We start from the raw sequence: 27,076 nt of genomic DNA, 5'->3' as shown, positions 1-27,076 counted from the left end.
CTCCTTGACTCTGAGCAACTGGACTATTATCCTCCCATCCTAAAAGAGGTTTACTCTGTGATTTAACTCTGGCAAGACCCATAAGGACAGGACTCTCATCTGAAAACACAGTATGAAATGAAAGCCCGGAGTTCTACCACCTGCTCTCATTCCCCCACTGAGCAGTTGGGGCACTGGTAACCTAGCTTACATCCCCAGTCAGAAAACTAGAGGACTCTGCTCAAAGTATAAGTGGCCCAAGAAAAAATGAGCAACATGAAGACAGTAAGCAATGTCACGGGCAGCAGTCCATCCTGAAGCTGAGACACAAGAAACTCAAGTTCAAGACTAGCCTAGGTCACAGAGTAAGACCTAGGCTAATCTGGACTATGTAGCAAGATCCTGTCCCAACTACCATCCCCCCCCTTCCCTATTTTCCCTACAAGCAGGTAGGGAAAAGTTAAGACAAGAGTACAGTAGTACATTATAATTCTAATAGGAGACAGAGACAGGAGGATCAAGAATTCAAAGACAGCCTGGGCTACAGAGTGAAACTCTGTCCCCATCCCCTTTCAAAAAGGAAAAAAAAAAAAAAAAAAAAAAAAAAAAAAAAAGCTAAGAAACAATTCCTCAGTCAAGGAAGTACTTACCTTTAAAAAAAATAAGGTTCTGAGTTTGAACCCTAGAACCCACAATAAAAATAAAAAAGCCAGGCGCCAGTTTGTAATTCCAGCACAGGGAGGTAGGTAGGGGTCAGCTAGCCAATCAGTCTAGCTCCAGTTGGTGAGTTTGATGCCAATGAGACTTTCAAAGGAGATGGACATTGGTTCCTGAAATACACCCAAGGTTGTCCTCTGGCCTCCATCTGCATGCACTCACATGCACCTTCTCACACATAAACATGCACATATAAGAGAAATGGAAGGATAATAAAAGAGGATTAAAGGTACTCCTCTCAATTATCCATCAAATGAAGGACTAATTCAAGAAAATGTTAGAAAATCTAGGAATCAGCAGACTGAACACACACAAAAAAAGGGTGTAGGAAATTCCCTAGGACAGTGTTAAAAAGGAATCCCAGGACAGTAATTAGGCAACAGAACCAAGAGAGGTTTAATAAACGAAAGTCCTCAGAAAGAAAAGAAACAAAAGCCCCTTATCTGTGTTAAAGATTCTATAAGCTTGAATGGTTGATTAGAACGCCCCATCATAGAAAGTTACAATGTTGCAGATACAGAGCCAAATTATCTTGGGCTATTTTTAGCTCCCTCACTAGCATTCATTGCCCTCCGACCTTTAAGGTGTATTCTTAGCAGACCACTAACTTCTACCAATCCAAAGGCTAAAAATGTCAAATAGTACCTAAAATCTACTGTAGAGCCAATTGTGGTGGCACATGCCTTTAATTCCATCATCAGGAAGGCAAAGGCAGGCAGATCTCCATGAGTTCAGGGCCAGCTGATGTACCTAGCAAGTTCCCTGCCAGCCAAAGATATATAGCAAGACTTTGTCTCAAAACAAAACTACAAAAACCCCTACAAAACAAAAAAACCTACATCAGTTTTCCTGTTTCTTTCCTATGATCTGTTCACCCAATGCCCCACCAATGTATTCTGTAAATTCTTTGATTTGGTTTTCCTTGTTCTCTCTCTCTCTCTCTCTCTCTCTCTCTCTCTCTCTCTGTGTGTGTGTGTGTGTGTGTGTGTGTAAGTATGCACACAGAAGGGAACATCAGATCCCCTGGAGCTTGAGCACAGCCATTGTGAGTTGCCAAACAGGTGCCCCCTAGAACAGTAAGCACTCTTACCCACTGACCATCATCTGCAGCCCCACTTCCCTGTTACAGTTAATACAATCTCAGTAACCACTTCCACAGTAGAACACATTTCAGGACACCCTGAGCTCATGTTTGTGGACCATGATCGTTCATATTTGACTCAAGAATAAACTCACTATCTTTGAGGTGAGGGCTATTTGGGGTTGACAGATCTTAGGGCTACACGCTTTCTTCAGCCAACAAGGGAAACAGATCAATACGAACATATAAGGTGGACATTTTATAGTACAGACATTTGGGAACAAATGACTTAGATATATAGAAAACAAAACAAATGTTTTTAAAAAAGATATTGCTCACCAAGCACAAAAAAAAATGTTAAACTTTGAAGTTTTGATAAAAGTTGAAATTACTTAAGCTTTCAAAATAATAAAAACATGGGGTTCCTTGAAATTCTTGAGCCAGGCAACAGTAAATGTTATTTGCTCAGAGAAGACAGTGTGATTTAGGGTTGGGACTTTTTGGTGATGACAAGATCCAGGGTACAGCTACATGAGCTGAAGAACATAAAGGCACCAAGAGGCTCAAGTGTCAGGTGAACTGTCCGTTTAAACGCTCAGGTTGGGCAACTGAGATGCTTAAGCTGTGAGGACACGTGCTGCCAAGCCTGACAACCCGAGGCAGATCTCTAGAATCCACATGTCAGAAGGAGAAAACTGACTTCCACAGTGTATCCACACACACATACAATTCTCACGCTTTGTCTACTATCATATCTGTTCCAGTCGGCTGTCTTCCCCCCCCCCCCTTGAGACAGGGCGTCTCTCTATATAGCTCTGGCTGTCCTGGAACTCATTATGTAAACCAGGGGGGACCTCGAACTCAGAGAGCCACCTGCCTCTGCCTCCCGAGAGCTGGATTAAAGGTGTGCATCACTATGCCTGGCTATCAGTAGGCTATCTTGTATTGACATTTTCAATGTTCCCTGGCTTCTGGTTGGCTTGATCAAGAGGGAATCGCAGAAGAACAGAGTCAGAAAATTCATTCTTCCAGCACCCTCACTGCAAGGGACCTCAAGTTCTGTCACCAGAAATTCATCATCCCTCTCAAAGAAACCAAGTAACTACTCATCTCTCTTATCCCTTCCAGCCTAAAAATAAGTTTCTTACAGTCTATATGTAATACTATTTCTTATGGTACCATTAGACCTGCAACTTTATAAATAGTACTTAATAACAAACTCTGCCAGGGCATGGTAAAGGAAAGCAAGTCCTGTAATCCCAGCTGAAGCAGGCAGATCCAAAGTTCAAGGCCAACTGGGCTACAGACAGTTCAAGGAGAGCCCAGGGCACTTAACAAGTCTTTATATCAAAATAAAAAGTAAAAAGGGCCGGGCGGTGGTGGCGCACGCCTTTAATCCCAGCACTCGGGAGGCAGAGCCAGGTGGATCTCTGTGAGTTCAAGGCCAGCCTGGGCTACCAAGTGAGCGCCAGGAAAGGCGCAAAGCTACACAGAGAAACCCTGTCTCGAAAAAACCAAAAAAAAAAAAAAAAAAAAGTAAAAAGGCCAAGCATATAACTCAGATGAATATCATGCCTAATGTGTAAGGCCCTCGGTTCAATCCCCAGTACCTTTAATTGAAAGAAAATGATTAAATACACACACACACACACACACACACACACACACACACACACACACACACAGAGAGAGAGAGAGAGAGAGAGAGAGAGAGAGAGAGAGAGAGAGAGAGAGAGAGGAAACTCTGGTAATTATTTTGTCAAATGTGCCCTGTCTTCCTGTTGAGAATCCTTGATGACTATGCAAAGATGCAACAAAGAATAATGGGGAGAGAAAGGCGAACAGCTTAAGTGAATGCTAACACAAGCTCTATGTTAAACTTCTCATAGCTCTTGCAAGATATTACATTTAATCGTCACAGATTGGTTTGTTTTGTTTCCAATTACCAACATCCACAAGTAGTTTGTCCATGGTAAGCACTGATTTAATACTGATTTAAAACACAGTTAGTAGGTTTATTGGGGAAGAGCTGACTAGTTTTGGTAGGTTATTTATATTTTAGAAAACTGTATGACTACAGAACTAAAAACTAGATGAGTCCTACCTGTATGGGGAGCCTCAATTTAATCTTTTTTCCTTTTTTGGTTATAGGGTTTCTCTGTGTAATCCTGGCTGTCCTGGAACTCTCTATAGACCAGGCTGACCTGGTCTCTTGAACTCAAGAGACCCTCCCGCCTCTGCCTACGGAGTACTGGGATTAAAATCGTGTGCCACCACCTCTGGCAAAATCTTATTCTGTCTTTTCACTATGTAAACAAGGACTTGGGTCTCACATTTACATGCAATGATCAAAAGTTGAAGTGGAAAATGTTTTAAAAATTATGTACTTGCATCCTAGGGGCTTATTTAACAGGAAAGAGCACTATTAAATACCAGTTACAAGTTAGAGAAGGGAGAGCATACAAAAATATGCTTATGAGTATGAAATGCAAAAATAATGGGAGGGGAGAGCTAAGGATGTGGGTTCGAATAGACTCCCAGAACCACACACAAAAATAATAAAGGCTAGTGTTTAGTCAGTCAGTCTGTACGAGACTCCTCAGTTTCAAAGAATTTCACAGCTCATAGACTAAAACCCACACACAACAAAATCAGCAGCTATTACAAACTCATAAAAATAAAACCTAGCAAAGCTGGACAGTGGTGGCCCACGCCTTTAATCCCAGCACTTGGAGGCAGAGGTAGGTAGATCTCCGAGATTGAGGTCAGCGTGGTCTACAAAGTGAGTTTCCAGACAGCTAGGGCTACTCAGAGAAAAACCAAAATAAACACATAAAATAGCAAAATCAAGGGAGGGTGAAAATCAAGGGAGAAAATACAAAACGTGAATAAAAAAAATTAAATACATGATCTAAAAAAATGTAAATATGAGGAAATATAATAGATATAACACAAACACTCCACCACACATTCACATAATTATATGGGCTAATTTAACCAGTTATGACACCCATCTCACAGACAGAAACCTACAGGTGGAGGAAATAGGTAAGAAGTCAATATAAAACAAAAGAACTCCAAAGATTTCCTGAAACCATAATTAATTTTTCTTTATATTATTTTTGCACTGCAAAGTAAGGGGGGGAATTCATACGAATATGAATCTAAGACACCTGAGAAATTTCGAGAAGAACATGAGTGAAAGTTGGCAAGGAACACTGAGGTGTGAGTAAAGCTACCACCGGGGAGGAATTGCCAGATGCAACCCTTGGACATGAAAAGTGAATCAAAAGCATCCTTACGTGGAAGGTGGGGAAGCATTTGGGTCTGACTTTGGTTGAAGGAAGATAAAACAGAGAAGCACGGCCTAAGAAAGCAAAAGCGATGGTGGAACTTAGAGAGGGACTAGAACCATGCCGCCAGCGAGAGGTGCAGAATTACAAATCTGATTCGACCGGACAGCGGAAGGGCCAATTCGTGGTCATCAGTCGCCACTAGTTTCTGAAAGGCGGCACAGATGTGGCTGCTCAGCCACACCCCACAGCAGCAGCTCCTTCGGAAAGAGGCTCTCTCCTAAGGCCCACCGCCCCGCTCCGGCTCTCGGCTCAACCCTAGATCCCACTCGGCCCCGGCCCCGCGGCGCAGAACCGGCCTCTTCCCGCCCCTCACCGAACGCTGCAGCTCCCCAAGCCAAAACGAGGCGCGCTCCTTTCCGCTGGGATCTGGGTCGTGGTAAAGCGCCTGCACTGCCTGGTACACGAGCTGCAAGGTTGGCTTGGCTCCTTCCATGGTGGCGGCGGCGGCGGTGACAGCAACGACTCCGATACTTCTCCCGAGGCGGCCCTCTTACTCCCTCCTCTCACGCTTCCTCACTGTCTCGGCCGCAGCCGCTCCCAGCCTGGCGCCATCTCCTCCTTTCTGGCCGTTACCAGGGAAAGGGGAGTTACTCGTGGAAGTTGCCCCCGCGGAAACAGCGGAAAGGTCGTTTCAGGTTCCTGGCTCCTCTTTGTCCTCGTTCTGCAGGAACCCAGACTCTGGAGTCCGGACGCGGGCTCCTGGCTCCTCACCTCCCGCCTTGCTTTCAGAGGCCTATCTCCGCATGACACAAACCACGCAGCGAACCTGAGCAGAGCTTACCGGACCGGAAGCAGCCGCCCGGATACTTTCGCACACTTCCGTCTTGTGCACTACAAACTGCCTCCTTCCCGGCACGCCTCCTCTTGTTTCCCGCCTCCTCCCGGAAGTGACCCTGCCGGACCAGGAGAACTGAAGGAATGGGCTATGAGGTACTTACCTAGGGCCCTGATGTCTTTACTTGAGCTTTCAGATCGGTTTGTGTCACGTCCCTGACCAAATCTTATCTCCTCGGCACTGAATCTAAAGTCCTCCCGTCTCCTGCTTCTGCACCACTCTCCAGTGAGTCCTTTCTGACTCCTGTGGGCATTTAAGGAACTGTCTTTAAGGTCCACCATCTGTAGTGTATCGCAGAACCAAAGGTCACTTAAGGTATGGTTCCTACTCTGATTTCCATGAGAATCACACTAGGTACACTTAACCAAATTACTGTTTTCACACCTGAAGCATGTGCCACACTGAATAAATCCATAATGAGCCTCCCTTTTTTTTCTACTAAGATCTTAACATTCAAAAGGAACCTCTTGTTCTGTTTCAGGTTCTTACCCGTGTATCTCTAGGTCCATTCGCACACTGGATGTTGCTTTTGTAATATACCTTTCTTCTCATATCAAAAGTCAATACTCTGTCGGATTGTGTGGAGGGGACCTGCAATCTCAGCTCTTGGAAGATAGAACCATCAAGGAGAGTTCAAGACCAGCCTCTGCTACATGAAACTCTGTCTTTAAACAAACAGCGGAATGGTGGTAGTGCACACCTTTGATCCCAGCACTCAGGAGGCAAACACAGACAGGCAAATGAATCTCTTAAGTTCGAGGCCAGCCTGGTCTACAGACCAAGTTCCAAGACAGCCAGGGCTAGGCAGAAAAACCCTGGCTCAGGAAATTAATTTAATTTAATTAAAAAAAATTAAAAAACAAACAAAAGCAAATCAATAGTTTAGCAAGTCTCAATTCACACACGTTTCCCAACATTGCTGCTGCATTAAAAATAACTATCTGACAGTGTGTAAAGCATTATAGTTACAGACTAACAACTTTACAAGATAAATCCTTCTCTCTCTCTCTCTCTCTCTCTCTCTCTCTCTCTCTCTTTCTCTCTCTCTCGATTTTCAAGACAGGTTTTCTCTGTGTAGCTTTGGAGCCTATCCTGAATCTCGCTCTATAGACCAGGCTGGCCTGGAACTCAGAGAGATCCACCTGGCTCTGCCTCCCGTGTGCTGGGATTAAAGGCGTGCGCCACCACCGCTGGCTAAATCCTTTTTTATGAGACTCTTTCAAAGATTTATTTTTATGTCTATGAGGGTTGTGCCTCCATTTGTGTGCATGTGCACTGTGGTGCATGCCTGGTACTAGGGGAGTTACAGTAATGAGGTACCATATAGGTGCAGGGAACTAAATCTGGGTCCTCTACAAGAGCAGCAAGTGTCAACTCTCCAGCCCAAAAACTTGGTTTGTTTGTTGTTTTTCAAGACAGGGTTTCTCTCTGTAAATCCTGGCTGTCCTGGAACTAGCTCTGTAGATCAGGTTAGCCTTGAACTCTGAGATCTACCTGCCTCTACTCCGAATTGCTAAGATAATAGGTGTGCACCACTACTGCCCTTCTAAACCATCATTTTAAAAGACTAGAATTCGCCAGGAGGTGGTGGCACATGCCTTTGATCCCAGCACTGGGGTGTGGGGTGTGGGGGTAGAAGTAGGTGGATCTCTATGAGTTTGAGACCAGCCTGGTATATAGAACAAGTTCCAGGACAGCCAGGGCTACACAGAGAAACCCTGTCTCGAAAAATCAAAAAAAAAAAAATTACCAGCTTTGACAGCAGTTATTGAAACATGAGCTAGAGATGTAGCTCAATTGGTAGAGAACTCTCTAACATGAACAAAGCTCTGGGTTTGGCCCCCACCACATAAAACAAAGTGTGATGGTACACACCTGTAATCCCAGAAAGTTAGAGACAAGAAGGTCAGAAGTTCAAGATCATTCTTGGATACTTAGTAACTCTGAGGTGAATCTGGAATTTATGAGACCCTGTCTTACCTTTAATCCCAGCACTCGGGAGGCAGAGCCAGGCAGATCTCTGTGAATTCGAGGCCAGCCTGGTCTACAGAGTGAGATCCAGGACAGGCACCAAAACTACACAGAGAAACCCTGTCTCGAAAAACCAAAAAAGAAAAAAAAAATTAACCTAAATTATCCAGACTGATAGACATAGGAAACTAAGATTAAAAGTATTATACCAGGCAAAGGCAAAAAAAATGTTAAAATCTGTAAGAAAAAGAGAAAAGTGTACTCTATAGGGTCTGTAGACAGAGAAGTCCACACCAGCTGGAAGAAAGACTAGGTGTTAAGCAAAAACAATACCCCACACGTCTTTGTGTCCTCAAGAGATTGCCTAACTTATGGTAAGTGTGCAGAAACTGTTTTTAAGTGGCTGTCTTTTAGCTCCATAGAGACTTCTCTTAAATCATTCTGGCTTGCAACACTGAATGTCTTGGGCAAGGACAAAAATAATAAGCTGTTGCAGTAGTCCTGGTGAGGAGCAATGGTGGCCTAATGTGGACATTAGAGATGGAGATATAGAAATGTAGAATATATATAGGAAAATAGATTTGGATGTGGTGGTAGCTGTGGTTACAGGATGCAGAAAGAAGAAAGAGAACTCGGCTTCCTGAAACGTAGACCACACAAACAGTTACTTTTATGGACAAGGAAAATGTCAGATATGGACTCCAGTTCCCTGTCATAGGGATTGTCATGAGACTTGGATCTGTCCCAAGATGACACACATGACTTTCAATGAACCTCAAGTTAAATAGCAAGTTAAGCTGTGGCTCCACAGAGTCCTCCTGTCATGAGTGAGTTATGCCACTAACATAGACTGACACACTTGTGTTTTTATATAACCAGATTGTACTAAATGTCAATGGACTTTGAGAATCATCATTTTCATCACTGGCTACTGATTTCACCCTGGGTTGAGGTGATGACAATTACAATTTTTTTAAATTTTAGTCCAATCTTAATTACTAATATAAATTTCAAATCATACATCATGCTTCATACATGTATAAATAGGTTCTAGAGAACTGAAAGGGGCGAAGGGATTACAGAAGTTAAAGAGCCAATGCAAAGAGTCAATACGGATGCAAGGAGCCCCTGCAAGTCATCGAGTGTTTTGCTAGCTAACCAGTTCTGGAGCTGGCAAGACAAAGGGACCACAGTGTTGAAGTGGCCAAGTATCAGAAGTAGGGAGAAATATGCTGAGGGAGACAATGAGAAGTTTCTTGGTGATGTCCAGGGCAGAGACCATAAGCAGTATGCTCCAGTAGTCTATAACAGTGACAAGTCAGCGGACCTTGTTATAGTCTGAGGTACCTGTGCTTTTATGTGTCTTCAGTAAATTGTTGAATCGTCTCTTCATTTGGTGTGTCTGAAGGGCTAATTACCTAAAATCCTCGGGTGAACTGAGAAGTCTGGATGGGAACACTGACATGATTGATAACACCTGGAAGCTTCTGAGTGGGCGCTCCGCACATCAACCACTGGGGTCTACTACGCCCAGACTGCAGGGGAACTAACCTGCAGATGGACTTGTCCATCCTCTAAGCTCCCCCTTTTCCATCCTATAAAATCCCAAGCCCCACCCCCATGCCACATACGCACAGTCTTTTTTTTTTTTTTTCTTAAGATTTATTTATTAGGTATACAGTGTTCTGCCTGCATGTCAGAAGAGAGCACCAGGTCTCATTATAGATGGTTGTGAACGACCATGTGGTGCTGGGAATTGAACTCAGAACCTCTGAAAGGGCAGCCAGTGCTCTTAACCGCTGAGCCACCTCTCTAGCCCCATATGCACAGTCTTATTTCCACAGAGAGACTGGCCCTTTAGTTGTCCTGATTAAAGAACAATTCTGCTTCTGGAGATGCCTGTCTTCCTGTTATTTCCATGTCACCTCCATCAATCCCCATCTAGCAGTGTCCATTAAGCTTACAAGTGGTAGAATGCTTATCACGCCTGTAAGTCACTTAGCCATCTGTGCCATGTGACTGCTGTGGAGGAATAGCTCTGAGCACACCATCAATTTGCCATCTTTTCCCCTTTTATTGAAAATAGTTGTGGGTTTTTTTTTTTTTTGTGTGTGTGTGTGTGTGTGTGTGTGTGTGTGTGTGTGTTACATAATATATTCTAATTACGGTTTCTCCTTCCTCTACTCCTCCCAGTTCCTCCTCCCCTCACCCCCCATCTGTACCCACTCCCTTTCTTTCTCTCATTAGAAAACAAATGGGCTTCTAAGGAACAATAATAAAATATGATATGATAAAATAAAATATAAAACAAAAACTAACACATTGGAGTTGGACAAGATAAACCAACGGATGGAAAGGAGCCCAAGAGAAGGCCACTCTTTCACACACTGAGTTTGTATGAGCTTTGGTCCTGTTGGTTTAGACGGCCACGTTTTCTGTGTGTCCCTGGTCTCCTCTGGGTCCTCATTTTGCCTCCTGATAGTGGCCCAGATTTTTGGAATGTTTGGTGCCAGAAGTTTTTTAGAATTAGGATTTTCTTTGACCCAGGTATCTATGTCTTCTACAGTGTCTTCAATGCCTGAGATTCTCTCTTCCATTTCTTATACTCTGTTGGTGGACCTTACCTGTGAGGTTCTAAATTTTTCATTTCCATATTCCCCTCAGATGTCCCCACCTTATTAATTTCTACCTAATTCTGAAAGACTACCTCCGACAGTCACACTAGAAATTAGGGTATCAACAGATGAACGCAGAGTGGGGTGTGCACGTGATTCAGTCCATAGCATCTGCCATTACCAACTCTAGAAAATTAGCTGAAGGCCCTTGTTCTTGCCCTAAAGAATCAGATAACGTTAGACTGTGGGCACACATCATAGGAAAAGGTTAGGTAAAGCCAGGCTGACTGGGGCCTGGAGAGATGGCTCAGAAGTTAGGGGCACTGGCTGCTCTTCTAGAGGACCCAGGTTCAATTCCCAGTACCCACACAGCACTCACAGCCATCCACAACTTCAGTCCCAGTAGGTCTACCATCTTCTGGCTTCCACTGGCATTGCATGCAGGTGGTGTAGATAATCATGCTACAAACACCTGTACAAATATAATAAAGTTTCTTTTAAAACATCATATTGAAAAAGCTAGCCTTGCTGGTGTGGTGGCACAGCCTTTAATTCCAGCACTCTCCAGGCAGAGGCAGGAGGCTCTCTGTGTTTGAGGTCAACCTGGTCTATATATATTGAATTCCAGGTTGTCAGGGCTACATAGAGAAACCCTATCTCAAAAAGCAAAACAACAACAACAAAAACCAACAATAATAAAATAAGCTGATTCCAAAAACAGAAATAAAACTGGAAGACAATGGCCAGGGATCTAGCCCTTGTGGTAGAGTACCTGCCTAGCATGCATGAAGACCTGGATTCAATCCCCAAAACTACATGATCCAAGCCTGGTAGTGCATGCTGTAATCCTACCACTTGAGAGGTGGATGCAGGAGGATCAGAAGTTCAAGATTGTCTATAACTAGGTAGCATGTGTTCAAAGTTAACCTGGGCTATGTGAAACCCTCTCTCAAAAAAATATTGACTAACAGTAAATTCACAAGCTACATCAGTTTCATTGGTAGCAATTTAACAAGTAGTCCAATTCCCCTTGATAGCTGAACTTTTGCTGAATTTTTATTCCAGTCTTAATCACTAATGTTAACTGTGGTGATAGTTTGTTTGTGCTCTAACAAATAAAGCTTGCCTGGAGATCAGAGTGAGGAGCTAGCCACTAGTTAGCCATAGAGGCCAGGCAGTGGTGGCACACACCTTTGACCCCAGCATTTGGGATCTCATGCTTTTGATCCCAGTACTTGGGAAGCGCACGCCTTTAATCCCAGCACTAGGGAGGTGGAGACAGGAATATAAGGCAGGTGGAGACAGGAATATAAGGCAGGTGGAGACAGGCTCTGGCCCCATCTTTGGTCTAAGGAGTAGGAAAGGTAAGAGGCGACTTTGACTGCTTCTTTACTTCTCTGGTATTTCAGCATTTACCCCAATATCTGACTCCAGGTTTTAATTATTCAGACCAATTAGAATTTGTGCTACAGTTAACTCTCAGGTTACTCATTACATATCACACTATAATTACACACATATACTCCATACAAGTTACTGAATGGCTACAGAAATATTAAAAAGGCCTCATCAGAGTTTAAACAGTCTAAGGATGCCTTCCTATAGTCAGAGGCAGATTGCTGATACAGATGCAAGTAATATGGGACAGGAGGGACAGATAGGGGCACATTTGTATTCTTTATATTTATGTTCTATATTTAAAAGAGTTTATTTTATAAGTATTCCATACTTTTAAAAAAGGAGTCAGCACATGTAATTATAAATTGCTCACTAGTTACACACTATTAATGGTTTGCTTATTCTGATTAACCTTTAGTCTAGATTTAACCTAGACAGCACCTGGTTGGGCTGGGAAGCAGGGTTTGCAAGACTCAGCAGCCTTGAGAGCATTTGACAGCTCCCCTATGACAATGAGAGGAAAGTGTGGAGATGAGTGACGCTCTCACACCCACCATGAGCTCAGATTCAGGCTGACCACCTAACCACAGGGACAAGACTAAACTTTGGAATGGTTAGCTGTTTGTTCAGATTCCCTATAAGGTATGCTAGCTAGAAATGAGAAGGGCAAAGTGGATATTTGGGGATTTTGAACCTCTGTTTTCCCAAGCTCCAATATGCTGTTAGAGCATGTGGTAGTTTGAAAGAAAATGGCCCCTAAAGGGAGTGGCACTATTAGGAAGTGTGGCCTTGTTGGAGGAAGTGTGTCACTGGGGGTGGGCCTTGAGGATTCAGAAGCCCAAACCAAGCCCAGTGGCTCTCCCTCTGCTATGGATCCAGATGTAGAACTCCCAGCTACTTCTCCAGCACCATGCCTGCCTGTACACCGCCATGCTTCCCAACCATGATCATAATGAGCTAATCCTCCAAAACTGTAAACAAGCCCCAAATGCTTTCTCTTATAAAAGTTGCCATGGACATGATGTCTCTCTGCGGCAATACAACACTGACTAAGAAATATGGCAAGCGCTGAATTGTGAACTTAAAAATGGTTACATCTGCAAATATTATGTTCATTTAAAAAAAATAAGACGGAATGTAATCACCATACATTATGTGTATGAAATTGAAGATAGTGATGTTCTAAAATAGAAAGTGGTGATGGTGTCATGGACCTATGAGGATGCTGGACTAAAGTCTAATTGTGCAAACAGGCAAATTGTATACTATGTGAATTATTTGTCAATAAAGATTTTATAAAACGTAAAAAGAAATTACCATAGATTGAAAAAAAAAAAAGAAACACGGCAAGCACTTTAGCAAATGAGCTATTTCTCTAGTCCTGGTAAGATTTTAATAAGCTCGTGTGTTCCTGTGTGTTCCAACAGATTTTGGTACTGGGCAGGTGGTAGGTAGTTCCTATTTGTTCAGTGAGATGCAGGGTGATTCTTTCTGCTTCTGTATTTGTACTCAAAATGGAGCCGATGCTGCCTGTATATTGGAGTCACTCAGGGCCCCCTCCCTAGCTCCCTCTCAAATCCATGGCCTCTTTTTCTTTATTTTCTTTACATATGTATTCATATATATATGTGTGTGTATACATGAATACATTTATGAATACAATTTGTTTATTCCATTTACTGCTTGTATGTATGTGATTTCAGGGCTGACAAGTTGGCATTAGATAGCCAATGAGAGGGCTCATCATGAGGAGGACTGTTTTTCCTGCTCTCAGTGTGTCTTAGTTGCCTGTGGTTCTTTGTCTAGGGTTGGGGCCCTGTGAGAGTCCCCTCGTCTATTGGTGTCTTTATTCAGCCTTATGTAGTGTTGAGCTATCATGGACGCTGATATTTCCAGGAGACATGATCTCACTGCAGACTTCCTGGTCCTTTGGCTCTTATGATCCTTCTGCATCCTCTTGTGTGATGTTCTCTGAGCCTAAGGTATACGAGTTGTGTTGTAGATGTGTTTATTGGGGCTGAGAACCCATGATCAGTTTTCTCTGCATTTTGAACAATTGTGCTTTTCTGTAATGATCTCTGCCTGTTGCGATGAGAAGTTTCTTTGATAAGGGATGAGAGCTCCACTTATCTTGGGTGTAGGGATAAGTATTTAGAATATAGTCAGAGATTGTGCTCTTTTAGTAAAGTAGTTGTGCTGGTTTGAATGAGAATGTCCCCCAATTGGTGGAACTGTTTAGGAAGGATTAGAAGGTGTGGCCTTATTAGAGGAGGTGTGTCACTGGAGAAGGGTGTTGAGGTTTCAAAAGTCCATTCCATTCCCAGTTAGCTCTCTTTGCCTCCTGCTTTTGGATCAGGATATTAACTCTCAGTACTGCTCCAGCACCAGGGCTACCTGCTGCCATGCTCCCCACCATGATGCTCATGGACTCTAACCCTCTGGAACCATGAGTCCCAATAAACATTTTTTAATAAGCTGCCTTGTGTTGTTAACTGTTTTTAATCATTTACAGTGGCTGCCCCTTAAGCAACCAGCTGTCCTAATCAGAGATTAGTTAAGCAACTCCATTGCCTACCAGCAAGGTAGCAAGGGCCACAGCCTGAGGGGTTTCCGTTCCCTCAGGCACTGACTCTTGCAAAGCTATTAAGGGAAACTTTATCTAGATCTCTATCCCTCCAAAGAACTCACAATTCAAAGGCTGAGGTGGAATTCTGCTCACTCAGAGAGGCTGAGTAGCAAGTAGCTAACCTTCTCCCTTTGTTGGTGTCTTCCAAAAATCCCAACTGTCCTTCTTAGTCCCCACGTGAGAACCCTAGCTACACATGGTCCTCCCTACCACTTCCTGTCAGCTACTTGCCGACTCAGCCTCCTACTCACAGGTTAATTTAATTTAATAAAACAAACTTAACATATATTTGCACTGTTAACAAAAGCAATAGGAAAAAATCCAACACACTTTAAAATAATATTCCACAACAACCTTCTCATGGGTCTTATGGCAATAGAAAAGTTACTAAGATGGTGGCAGTAGCAGGTTCTCCTCTGAATCCATGACCCCACTTTCCCCAGGTGATTGACTAGGTTCCCAGTACCAGACATGATTTCCCTCCTGTTTAGCAGGTTTAAGTCCAATCAGACAGCTATTGGTTACCATCAAAATATGAATGCCACTATGGTACCTTTAGGGATATCGTGACTTGTTGGTCATTGTTGTGGGTTATAGGCACCAAAGCTGTGTAGGACTATTAGTTGCTTCCCTCCTTTGGAAGCATGCATTGCATTCCAGTACCATGAAAGTTAGTCCTGGGGGTGGGGGGGAGGCTTTCAGTTTTGAGTTTTTTTTAAAAAAAAAATAACAAAACAGGTATAATATTCGTCTTCAAACAATGACAGTATAAACTTTAAGTTGTATTCAGCGTTGGCTGAATCTTGGTGGCTGTTGCCAAGAAAAGCCATATATTAGGACTGGAGAGATGGCTCAGCAGTTAAGGGCACTTGCTGCTCTTTCAGAGTAACCAGAACCCATATGCCAACTCATGACTATGGGTAACTTCATTTCCAGGGGTTCTGAACACCTTTTCTGACTCCCCCCCCTCCCCCAGGGCACCATGTGTGGTGTGACAGGGCAAGGCAGTGCAGAGCTTCATCAATCTTGTATTCTTGCTGAGGCCATTTCAGATTTAACTAAAATTCGATCTCTTTGTTGGAGAATCCCATGGAAAATTACCCAACTCTATTCTAGGAATCCAAGTTCAAGATGTGCTAGATAACTTATCTTAGCTTTTTGTGCAGAAACCCCTCCAGCTAACTGCTTATCTTAGCTTCTGTTAAACTTCCTGCTTGTGCAAACCTCCCGCTGTAGCAGAGAGAGATAACAGGATGGTGTTTTGCCTTTAAAGGCCCCTCTATAAGAATGCTCAGGGCTATACTTAGGACTCAAATTCCTGAGTGTAGTCCCTCCAGTTGAAATAAAGACTTTTTTGTTTTATTTTTTTACTTTTTTATTTGTTTATTTATGTCAGGGTCTCACTATGTAGCCTTGGCTGTCCTGGAAGTCACTATGTAGACCAGGCTGGCCTTGAACTCACAGAGATTGTCTCTGCCTTCTGAATCCTGGGATTAAAGGTGTGTACCACCATACCTAGTGGAATAAAGACTTTCAATTGGCCATAAACTTGTGTCTGAGTGGTTGTCTTTGGTGGGCTCCCCAAAACAGTGGTACATGTACATATATTCAGGCAAAACACTCACACATATAAAATAAAAATAAGTCCTTTTTTATTTCCCTAAGACGAAGCTTCTCTTTGTAACCCTGGCTGGCACTATGTAGACCAGCCTGGCCTTGAACTCAGAGATCTGCTTGCCTCTGCCTCCCCAGTGCTGGGATTAAAGATGTGTGCTACCACCACTCGGTTTAAATAAATTCTTTTTTGAAAAAAGAAAAGCCATATAGCCTCATCTTCTGGCCCAACATCTCCTAGCTAATCAGCTCTCAGGGCATGGCACATGCTTTAAACTGGTTTCCTCCAGCTCACACAGCCTGAGACACCCTAAACCCAGCATTTTCTCCCTTCAGTTGAACCTTTGGTGGAGGCTCATGGATTGAGGACAACATCTGCCTTTGACTTTCCAGCTCAGAGGGACCCTGAGTCACAGCCAGCACCAACCCTTACGCTACTTCCTTCTAACCATGTGGGTGTAGTCCAGTAGCTGGATTCTCCGGTGTTTTGTTTTGTCTTTCTTTTGAGACAGAATCTTGCACTTGAAATCTTTCTGCCTCAGCCTCTCATGTAACTGAGATTACAGTGTATTTAATGAGAAAAGGAAGCAGGAAACCAACCATCAGTTTGACAACCCAAGCTCAGCCAATCACCTTCAGACAGTAACGTGGCTTTGCACACTGTTGGCATCTCTCTGTTTCCCAGCCTGTTCTTGCTTCCTGAGAGACGGATACTTAGATCCAGTCTGCCTGGAACTTTCCTAGGATGACACTGGAGGTCCTAGATCAGGAAAACTCATTAACCCTGAGCAAAGGACAATTGATCACCTAACAAGTGTGGTGAGATGGTTGTCCTCCGGGCAAATGGCCAGTGTTCTTAAGCCATCTCTTAAGCCCCACATCTGGCTGTTCTTATGATGATTATAAGTTATCACTCCTAACTATAGATACAGCCCCAAATTCTCATTCAGGCAATAACTCAACACGAGTCAGCACCTTTCCCAAGAGGCCAAAAGTCACTGCATTCACCCAGGAATGCCACAGCTAAGAAAAGGACATCAGTTATGGAGGAACTCAGACCTAAGAGTAAAGAGACAAAAGGGGTATTGTGTGATGTCCATCTAGGCCAGACTGAAGACACTCTATAGCCTAAGGAAGGGTTCCACAGTGGTTGTATTGGTGGAAATATTAGACACGTGGGTGACAGCAAACAGGGAATTCTCTCCTATGGGCCTCAGGTGCTATCTGCTGACATTCGTGGTTTCGGGTTTGATGACCCATCAAAGGAACGGTGGCAAATCATGTGGACCTCTCAGGAACGGATCACTCACAATCTCCAGGTCAGGATGGGACTTCCGTTCTTTTGGGGCTTCCCTGGTTCCTTCGTGTTAGCATTTGGGCATCTGTACTGGCCTGCCCTTAGGGTCCTGACAGGATACATCCTCAGCTGCAGCCACGAAGAGCACCCCCTGTTCATGTTTGCTGCATTTCCTTATAAAAGGCAAACCTTGTACACCTCCTCTCTCTTTCTCTTCCTTCACTCTTATCCCCAGGGACCCCTTTCTTGCCCCTTCTCTCCCTTCCCCTCAATAAACCTCCCACGTGGGCCCTGTTGCATGGTGTGAGTCCTTCCCGCCATTTTTAAAATACAACACTTGGTAGATGGAGGTGTCCTAGTGGAAGGCCATGAACACCTGCACATATGTGACCTCAGACCATTTTTTTGTCTTTTACAGAAATAGTCTAATTAATATTAGATGACAATACAGTCAAGGCTGCCATTTGGATGCCAGCTCTGTCTGTCCCCCAGGTTGTATTAGAGTTAGAAAGTGTCATAGTAAAATAGGGTACAGAGAATATTCTGACCCGCCCCTTGAAATCGCACCCGTCGGCACCACCCTGCATCCTGACGCAAAAGCCTCTTTTTAAGGAAAAACTCTGCCTCTTCCTCTCCCCCTCTTCTGCTTTTCCTCCCCCCAGGTACACACCCTTGACCTCTTTCTCTCTTCTTCTTGTCTCTCTTTCTCTCTGTCTCTATCTTTCCTACCTTTCTCCTCATCTCTCTATTATAATAAAGTCTCCACGTGGGTGCAACATCTGGGTTGCAAATTACTAGCTGCCTCCGCCTCCACCATACCCACATGGCATGCATCTGCCCAGCCCACCACTGCATCTGCCCAGCATGTTTCGCTGCACATGCACGCAGGATACCCTCAGGGGTCACCCCTCCCCCCCACAATAATTCATAACAGGTACCCCTTTTGTTTGGGTTAAACTTTTGCCAATTTCTTCCCTGATCTCCCCTGGCCCCAGGGGGTGGTAGTATCTGGTAGAACTGAATGAAAATTTCCCATGATAACCTGCAAAGGAATGGAGGAAACAAGATTCTGAGCTGATTTCCTCAAAGGACTTCCTCTGGAGAGAGAAGAACTGGTCCAATGTGGATTCCTGGGGCAGCTTCCTGTGGAATCCTTCCTTAGCATACAGACCATCTCCAATTTCAGCCTCGATGGACATCACACAACGCCCCTTTTGTCTCTTTACTCTCAGGTCTGAGTTCCTGCACAGCAGGTCCACTTTCGAGCTGTGCACTCCTGGGTGAAGGCAGGGACTGTTGGCCGCCCTCTGGCTGTCAGGTGATCTTCCCTCAGTCAGCCTCTTGGGAAAGGTGCTGATGTGTTGACTTACTGCCTGAATGAGAACTTGGACTGTATCTAAAATTAGGAATGATGGCTTAATACAATCATGATAAGAATATTGGGGCCCTGGCAGCGCATTTCCCCGATCAGGGGAAATGATGGAGGTGCTATGATATAAGAATGCCTGTTTCCTTAGAGTTTGGGTAGAAAAAGGGAGAGGGAAAATCCATAAGATGTTTCATAAGGAATCAACCTAAGAGGAGATTCTTCCCAAATTAGACAGGGTGGGTTATGTCAATTTATGTTATAGAGAAGAAAGGGCCAGGTAGTGGTGGCGCATGCCTTTAATCCCAGCACTCAGGAGGCAGAGCCAGGCGGATCTCTGTGAGTTTGAGGCCAGTCTGGTCTACAGAGTGAGTTCCAGGAAAGGTGCAAAGCTACACAGAGAAACCCTGTCTCGAAAAAACCAAAAGGAGAGAGAGAGAGAGAGAGAGAGAGAGAGAGAGAGAGAGAGAGAGAGAGAAGAAAGGGTCCTTGGACCCTTAAGTTTAGAGATTATGTTAGTCTGGGAACTTGAGATCTCAAAAATTTAGTAATAGATTTTTAAAAGCCACAGGAAGGAAGATAAAAATAGTTGATATTATCCCTGTATCTTCATTACTATTAAGATTGATAAGTAGCACTGGTTACCATGCGGAAAGGTCACGAGCCACGACAAAACCCAGTATCACAGCTTTATTGGGGGAGGGGGACAAAAGAACCAGGCCTGGGGGAGACACACGTGCAGAGAGCAGAGAGAGACAGAAAAGAGATAGTGGGGGGAAGAGAGAACAGAGAAGGGAGGAGGGGGGCCTGGGTCCAGCTTTTAAGGTGCAGGCAGGCTTACAGAGCTACACCACACATGCGCTGATTGCATGACCACACTGCATGCACGAAGTCACCAGCATACACTGATGACATAAGATGCAAGACCCTGTACTTAGCTCCTTTGAAATGCGCACGGGCGGTCATGCAGCTGGAGCGAGAGCAGAATTCTAACACTATTCTTTTGCTGTGAAGAGACACCATGACCTAGGAAACTCATAAAAGAAAGCATTTAACTGGAGGCTTACTTACAACGTCAGAGGGTGAGTCCATGATCATCATGGTGGGAAGCAGATGGGCCTGGCGCTGGAGCAGTAGCTGAGAGCTTTACATCCTGATCCCCAGGCATCAGGCAGGGAGAGGAGAGGAAGGCAGGGGAAGGGAGGGAAGGGAGAGGAGGGGAGGAGAAGAGAGACTGGGCCTAGTATGGGCTTTTGACACTTCAAAGCCCACCCCTTATGACACTCCTACTCCAACAAGACCACACCTCCTAATAACTTCCCAAACAATTCAACTGGGAACTAACCACGCAGATATATGAGCCTCTGGGGCCATTCTCATTCAAACCACCACACCATGCCAGCATGCACCTGACAGATGTGCAGATTTGTCTTGCTCTGCGGAGAGTCTAATTTGCTCAGTTCCACGGCCCAGTTACCCTGTCATGAGAGTCTTTTTATCAGCAGATGCCCTAATGACTTTTAATTGTCTGACCTGTGCCTGCTGATTGGCAGACAACACAAGTTTTAAAGACAGGAGAAGCAGTCAAGCAAGGGCAGGACAGAGAGAGAGGTCCCCATGTGGGGAGGCAATCTATTTCCTGACTGGGTCCAAGTCTGGTATTTGCACCTCTAATTTGTGTTTCTCTCCCTTTAATCATCTGCCTGACTCTGTAGGCAAGTTGTGAACTACTCAAGCAAAGCCACAGAACAGGCAATAAATTGTGTTCTTAATGTCTGAATGCCAGGGCTAGACATCTGTAACTTAGACACGTGAAATTAAAAGAAAACAAGAACAAAAAGGAGGGGAGAAAAACATTTAACATTCAGATAGCAGCCGAGTTCGGCTCTGCTTCAGAGAGCAGAAACAGTCCAAGGACAAGAGGAAGCAGGATTGCTTCAGATTCCCCCAAGACTAAAGGGAAGAGGCAGGAGAGAGGGAAAGAGAGAGGAGAGGAGATTGTTTCTTCTCTTTTCTCCAGCAGCTGCAGGAGTTTGGCTTTCGACTACAGACTCGAAACAACAGGAGGAGGAGGAGGGAGGTTGCATGGGATTTTACCTCATTCCTGGCTGGAGTGGGGCACCTGTTTCTCCTTTTGCCTCATCGTCATTTTCGTCTTGGGTGAGGCAGCCATCTGTAGTGACCACTTTCCCCAGGAACTGAGTCCTGGCATCCATGTGCCTCGCCTGTGTGACCTTGGCTGTCCATGGGCCAGGCAAAGGAGGTCCGGCGGTAGACTAACGGCTCTCCGACCACACTGACGAGTTCAGCTGACCGTCAGCGACAGACATCGGAATGAAATGAGTAGGAAGCAGTGGGGCAATGTTTAGCAGTTAAACAGGAAAGAAAGTATTTTCTCACCTCCAGGCTGACCCTGACATCAGTGGCCAATCAGGGTCAAGGTGGAATGTTTCCAGGATTTTGACCTCTTATCCAAAGAGTTGAAAACAAGGGCTCACACAGATCTATAAAAGTAGCAAGATAACTTTATTTATAGCAAAGTGGTAGTACAGATTGTAGAGGGAGGGATGTGCTGTCAAGATTGACAGCAGGCTACACAAGGACCCAGCTATTGCTTAGGTCTCCCTTTTATGGGTTTCAAAAAAAGGATGAGTTTGTTTTCTAGGGTGCTACAAGCCCCAAAAATATATGAAGTAGGATTTCAGCTGACTATGACAAGCTAATACTTGGAAGAATCCAGGGCCTTCCAGAGGTCAAGCTGAGGCTCAAGGAGTCTTGGTGATATTGGCTGTTGATTATTAGCCATTTCCTACTATGAATTTCTCATGTGCTATTGTAGCTTTTCCATCATTTATTGGGCACAATTTCCCCTCTACTAAAGGAATATTTAGATAACCTTTTGAGCAGTAATGCAGCCAGGATCCCTAATTTCAGGCCTTTCTGTAATTATTGTCATTAAGAGCATCTGTCAAGGAACATCCCTGGAGGAGTATACCTCTGTACTAAGAACAGACTTAAGCATCCAGACTATCTGTTTGAGAAGGTCTAGTGGGTGTGCTAAGTAAGCTTAGCTTTCTCCTTTCCAAAGTCTTATCTCTAGTTTTAGATCCAGCCTTAACAATTAACTCAGAACTAAAGTGTTCCAACTTACAGGTACATCTAGCTGTGATGGAAGTTGCCTAGCCAAGTTGCCTAGCAACTGAGCACACTTGCCAGAAACAGCGGGAGCAGAGATAGCTTGGAGAGATAAGGGTCAAAGGGATAAAAGGGCAGCTTTATTTTCAGAGAAGGACTAGTCAAAGAAGAGAAAAGAGAATGGAGGAACTAGATGGGTAAGAACGGGAGAGGAACGAACTGAGATAGGGAAGAACTAGATTGAAGGGCTGGAAGAGAGGACTAAAGGAACGAGATGGAAGACGAGGAAGAGCCAGATGGGAAAGAACAAGATGAGGAAGAAGGAGATGAGAGAGGAGCTAAGATGGGAAAGAACTAGATAGATGAGAACCTAGATGGGGCAGAGCTAAGATGAGAGACTTAAGATAGAATCTAGAGGGGACAGCAGATAATTGTAGAGAGGAATCAGGCAAGAAAGAAGCTAGGCATCAGAGCAGAATAGAAGCTGTGTAGAGAAAAAAACTGACTCAGAAGAATAAAGTGTATAGACTGATGAGTTTCGTGTACATAGATTCATTCCTTATCATCAAAGATTAAATTGTCAGCTGGTTGTAGATTCTTCCTGGACCCTGGGAGGGGACTATCGAGGGGCTGGACCCCCACAGTCTACATCACTAAGGGGTATAGTGAAGGTAGCTCCTTGTTCTGACTGATAGAGTAAGATAGATAATAATGTTTCTACTATTTGTACCCATTCCCTTAACACGTCTGATCTTAGCATATGCTTTCCCAATATGCATATGCATGTGATGGGCAAATAGGGGATTCTCCCCAAAAGTTCACTTTGAAGACTCAGCTTTGCCTTACTGAGCTTTCACCCCAAGTCAGTTCAGGCCAGAGCAGCCTTTCTTTCTGTTCTTCATACCTGAATGTATTGGGAATGTATGTGAGTAAAAACTGTCTAATGTTGATTGTTACTAGTTGCAGAAAAACCTACACTACTGTTCAGAGGGGGTATAGATGTGGTCCAGTGCAGGCCGGGGTCCAACACTGCTGGACGCATTGACTGAGAGGGATATGCTTGCCCTGTACATGCAGCTAACGAGGGTTCTTAGAAGGGGGAAGTGTGTATAACCCCAAACTAAGTAGGATTGCCAGCCACTGGTCCCTATACTTGCCTGAGAAGAGATGTTTTACACTGTGAATTAGGATGTTCTTACAGGAATCTGTATACATGTTAAAACTCTTAGGACTAAAAAATTTTAAAGGTGTCAACACTACTGTGTGTTCACATATAAAAGAAGAATTGTAGGGCTGTTCTTCAAGAGGAATAGAGAGAGAGCACCTAGGGAAAGACGTAGAGGACCCACAAACCTGTCGTTCAAATGTTAAATGGTCTTTTAATAAAAAAACCTGCAGCTAGATATTAGGGTAAATGCTGAAAGATCGGAGAGACAAAGGAACAAGCCACAGATAACTCTTACCTCCAGAAATCCTCAGCTTGAAAAAAGCCTCAGCCGATAGGCCTCTAGCTGAATGAGCTTCCTCAGCGGAAATGGCTCTAGTTCCTGTCTCCTCCTGCCCTATATACCTTTCTCCGCCCAGTCATCACTTCCAGGGATTAAAGGTGCGTGTGTGTGTGTGTGTGTGTGTGTGTGTGTGTGTGTGTGTTTCCCAAGCAAAGGCACGAGCTCTCAGTGCTGGGATTAAAGGCATGCACCACCACTGCCTGCCTCTGTTTCTCTCTTAGACTGAGTCAATCTCATGTAATCCAGGGTGGCTTTGAACTCATAGAGATCCAGACGGATCTCTGCCTCCTGAGTGCTAGGATTAAAGGCATGTGCCACCACTACCTGGCCTCTATGTTTAATGTAGTGGCTTGTTCTGTTCTCTGATCTCCAGGCAAATTTTATTAGGGTACCTAATATATCATTACACGAACCCTGATTTCCTTTAAGGAACGATGGCTCTGGAATGAGAGAAAGACAACCTCTTCACTATTTAGATAGTTTAGCGTATATGCATCACACACACACACACACACACACACACACACACACACACACACACACGTTAACCTTTTTCCTGCAGAAAGAAATTATATTTAGATACTACTACACACAGAGGGATGGTGGCCCAGTAGTGTTCTGATCACTCCTGTTCTGTCCCCTCATTACACTTGAACACATCTAAACAAATAGCACTACCTAGACAGGGTGCTCCCACATTCACAGTGAGTCATGGATTTAGGGAGATTCTGGGATTTTTCTTCAATTTTCTTTTCTTTCTTTCTTCCTTTCTTTTTTTTTTTTTTTAAGAAGATTTATTTATTATGTATACAGTGTTCTGCTTGCATGCATGCCTGCACACCAGCAGAGGGCACCAGATCTCATTACAGATGGTTGTGAGCCACCATGTGGTTGGTGGGAATTGAACTCAGGACCTCTGGAAGAGCAGCTAGTGCTCTTAACCTCTGAGCCATCTCTCCAGCCCCTTTTCTTCCTATTTCCTGTGTGTGTATCTTTTTTTTTTTTTTTTAATTATTTTATTTTCCGGAGCTGAGGACCAAACCCAGGGCCTTGTGCTTGCTAGGCAAGCGCTCTATCACTGAGCTAAATCCCCAGCCTCTGTGTGTGTGTGTGTGTGTGTGTGTGTGTGTGTGTGTGTGTGTGTGTGTGTGTCTTAGTTCTACAAGTACAAATTTTGTTTATAATCTTTAAACAGTTATTTTCCTGATGGCAAGGAAGAGCACACTGCAGGGACTAGAAAGCTCACAGTGAATGAAAATGTGCTTCAAATGCCCTCTGAATACTGTGAAGTCTTTATCTGCCATTGTTCCCGTGCAGGATGGTCTGCTAATGAAGCATTTTAGAGGCTTGCGGAGATGCCAAGTTGCCTGTCACACAACACAAGGACTTAAGTTCAGATTTGCACCACCCACATAACGTTGGGCATTGTGGTACCCATCTGTAACTGTGGTGGTGAGGAGACAATGGGGTTTATGTGCAGATTCCTGGAGCACATGGCCAGCCAGTCCAACACATCATTGAGCTCCGAGCTCAGGGAAAGACCCTATCTTGGAAAATAACGTGGAGAATGATTGAGGGACATGCCTTCACACATCCATGCAGACATGTGCAAACACATACAATCCCACACATACCACACAGAGAGACACACACAGCCATTTTGGACACATGGGAGGCTGAGGCAGGAGGATTGCTGTCAGCTTGAAGCCATTGTGGGCTACCAAATAAGTTCTAGCCCTGTCTGAATGACAGAGTAATATACTATGTCTCAAAAAACAAACAAACCGCCAGACTAAACCAAACCAAACCGAACCCAAAGCTTTGGGTTGGAAGTTACAGGTAAAAGATAGTTTTGCTGGCCACCACTGCACTGCTCCATGTTCAGCTCTGCATGTCACGTGCTGCCACCAAATCATGACCAACCAGAGTGAGAGCATCTTTGTTAGTACCAAACTGCAGGGCAAGTGAGGGGCTCCCCATACGTCCTCTCCTGTGTGTGCTTCAGAGGCTGGGGGTTTGGGTTGATTGCAGAGTGCATATCTGCCTAGTGTGCATGAGCCACAGGATTTGGGGAGTGGTAGGGCCAGAAAGGTTGCCCGGCAGTAACAAAACTCACCTCCAGGACACTCTCTGTGTAGTTTTGGTGCCTGTCCTGAATCTTGATCTGTAGCCCAGGCTGGCCTTGAACTCACCTCACAGAGATCTGCCTGGCTCTGCCTCCTGAGTGCTGGGATTAAAGGTGAGCACCACCACTACGTGGCTTTCTGCAGGTTCTGGAAGAGTTACAGTACAATGAAATGTAGCTAACACTACTGCCATCCTCAGCTTACTCCCAAAGGTAGCTGCCAACCAATGAGGCTAGGAGACACTCCCTCGGAGCAGTCGCCACTGTCCAGGACCAGGCCTTGTGCTCTGAAGGACAAAGGCCACATCCAGAGGGAGAACAGACTCAGAACAGAGAGCAGCGCCGGGATGAGGAGTCACTGATTGCGACAACTGGCCTGGCCCTAGGGAAGATCCATCTCCCTCAGGCACACTTTCTCTCTTGTTGGTCTGTAACCACAGACTGGAAAGGCTGGCTGACAAGGAGACATGGAAAGCAACAGAGGAGGTCGATGAAGTCGATATTCAGCGTAAGAGCGCAGCTGCTAGTTGAGGCCAGCCGAGGCAGTGAGAGGGGATGCAGCAGCCGGGCCTAGCGGCAAACCCACACCTCCCCAACTTACATGACAAACAGCTTTGCCAGGACCAAGGATGAAAATTCCCTTCCTCTTGGAGAGTGGATGGATGGTCTTGCCCATGCCCACTTCATTCCTACAAGTGTCCTTTTCCACTGGTCCAGGCTAAATGATGTCCCTTCTTGCAAATAGATTTGTTTTTATTCAGATCTTTTCATTATCAACACAATCTAAAAGTCAGTCTCTTTTCATTCTGTTCTAATTAATCAGTCTCGCTGTGTTAATTTCCTATGATCTTCTGGTTGAGATGACTAGTTATCTGTTGTAATGTTCTAATACAGCACATTAATAGAATTGTTAGCATGTGGTTAAACATTAAAAACTGCATTTCCCAGCATCCTTTACAGCGGAGAGTAGCAAGATAGTCTAAATTCTAACCACTAGGATGTTAGTGGAAGTGTCTACAAAAAATATTGAAACTTTTTCTATTCAATTTGTTTTTTTCACAGTCATTTTTATTTTATGTGAAGAGGTGTTTTGCCTGCATGTATGTCTGTGTACCACATGTCTACAGTGCCAATGGATGCCAAAAGAGGGCATCAGATCAATGGATCTGGATTTACAGATGGTTGTGAGTTACCACATGAGTGTTGGAAATTGAATCCAGGTCTTCTGCGGCTAGACAGTGATGAGCATTCTGTGTGTGGCCATTCTGTGTGTGGCCCTGCTAAGGAGCTTCCCTCTGCCCAGCACCCTGGGTCCTCTGGAAAAGCAGCTGGTGCTCTTAACCTCTGAGTCATCACTGCAGCCCCTCATTAGTTTAATTTTTTTAAGGTTTATTTATTTATTATGTATATAATGTTCTGCCTGCACGTATGCCTGCCATAAGGTACCAGATCT

General features: G+C 44.4%; 1 protein-coding gene across 6 annotated transcripts in view; it reads right to left on the bottom strand.

Annotated features, from left to right (window-relative positions):
* Tnpo3 (transportin 3) overlaps positions 1-21,194 on the bottom strand; it is a 97,135-nt gene extending 75,941 nt beyond the window's left edge. For 2 of the 6 annotated variants that reach the window (XM_037203686.1, XM_037203687.1), the window contains exon 1: positions 5,447-5,954. In XM_037203686.1, coding sequence (XP_037059581.1) covers positions 5,447-5,566 — 120 coding nt within the window. In that variant the 5' untranslated portion in view covers positions 5,567-5,954. Of the gene's footprint in view, positions 1-5,446; positions 5,955-20,952 lie in introns of those variants that run through there. The other 4 variants (XM_028866206.2, XM_028866203.2, XM_037203689.1 and 1 more) reach the window with 3 other exon arrangements.
* Positions 21,195-27,076: the final 5,882 nt, after the last annotated feature.

This window comes from Peromyscus leucopus, chromosome 3 (assembly GCF_004664715.2).
Source record: "Peromyscus leucopus breed LL Stock chromosome 3, UCI_PerLeu_2.1, whole genome shotgun sequence".
Classification (NCBI taxonomy): domain Eukaryota; kingdom Metazoa; phylum Chordata; class Mammalia; order Rodentia; family Cricetidae; genus Peromyscus; species Peromyscus leucopus.
Note: the sequence above shows the minus strand (reverse complement) of the source record. Positions and strands in the feature narration are given on the sequence as shown.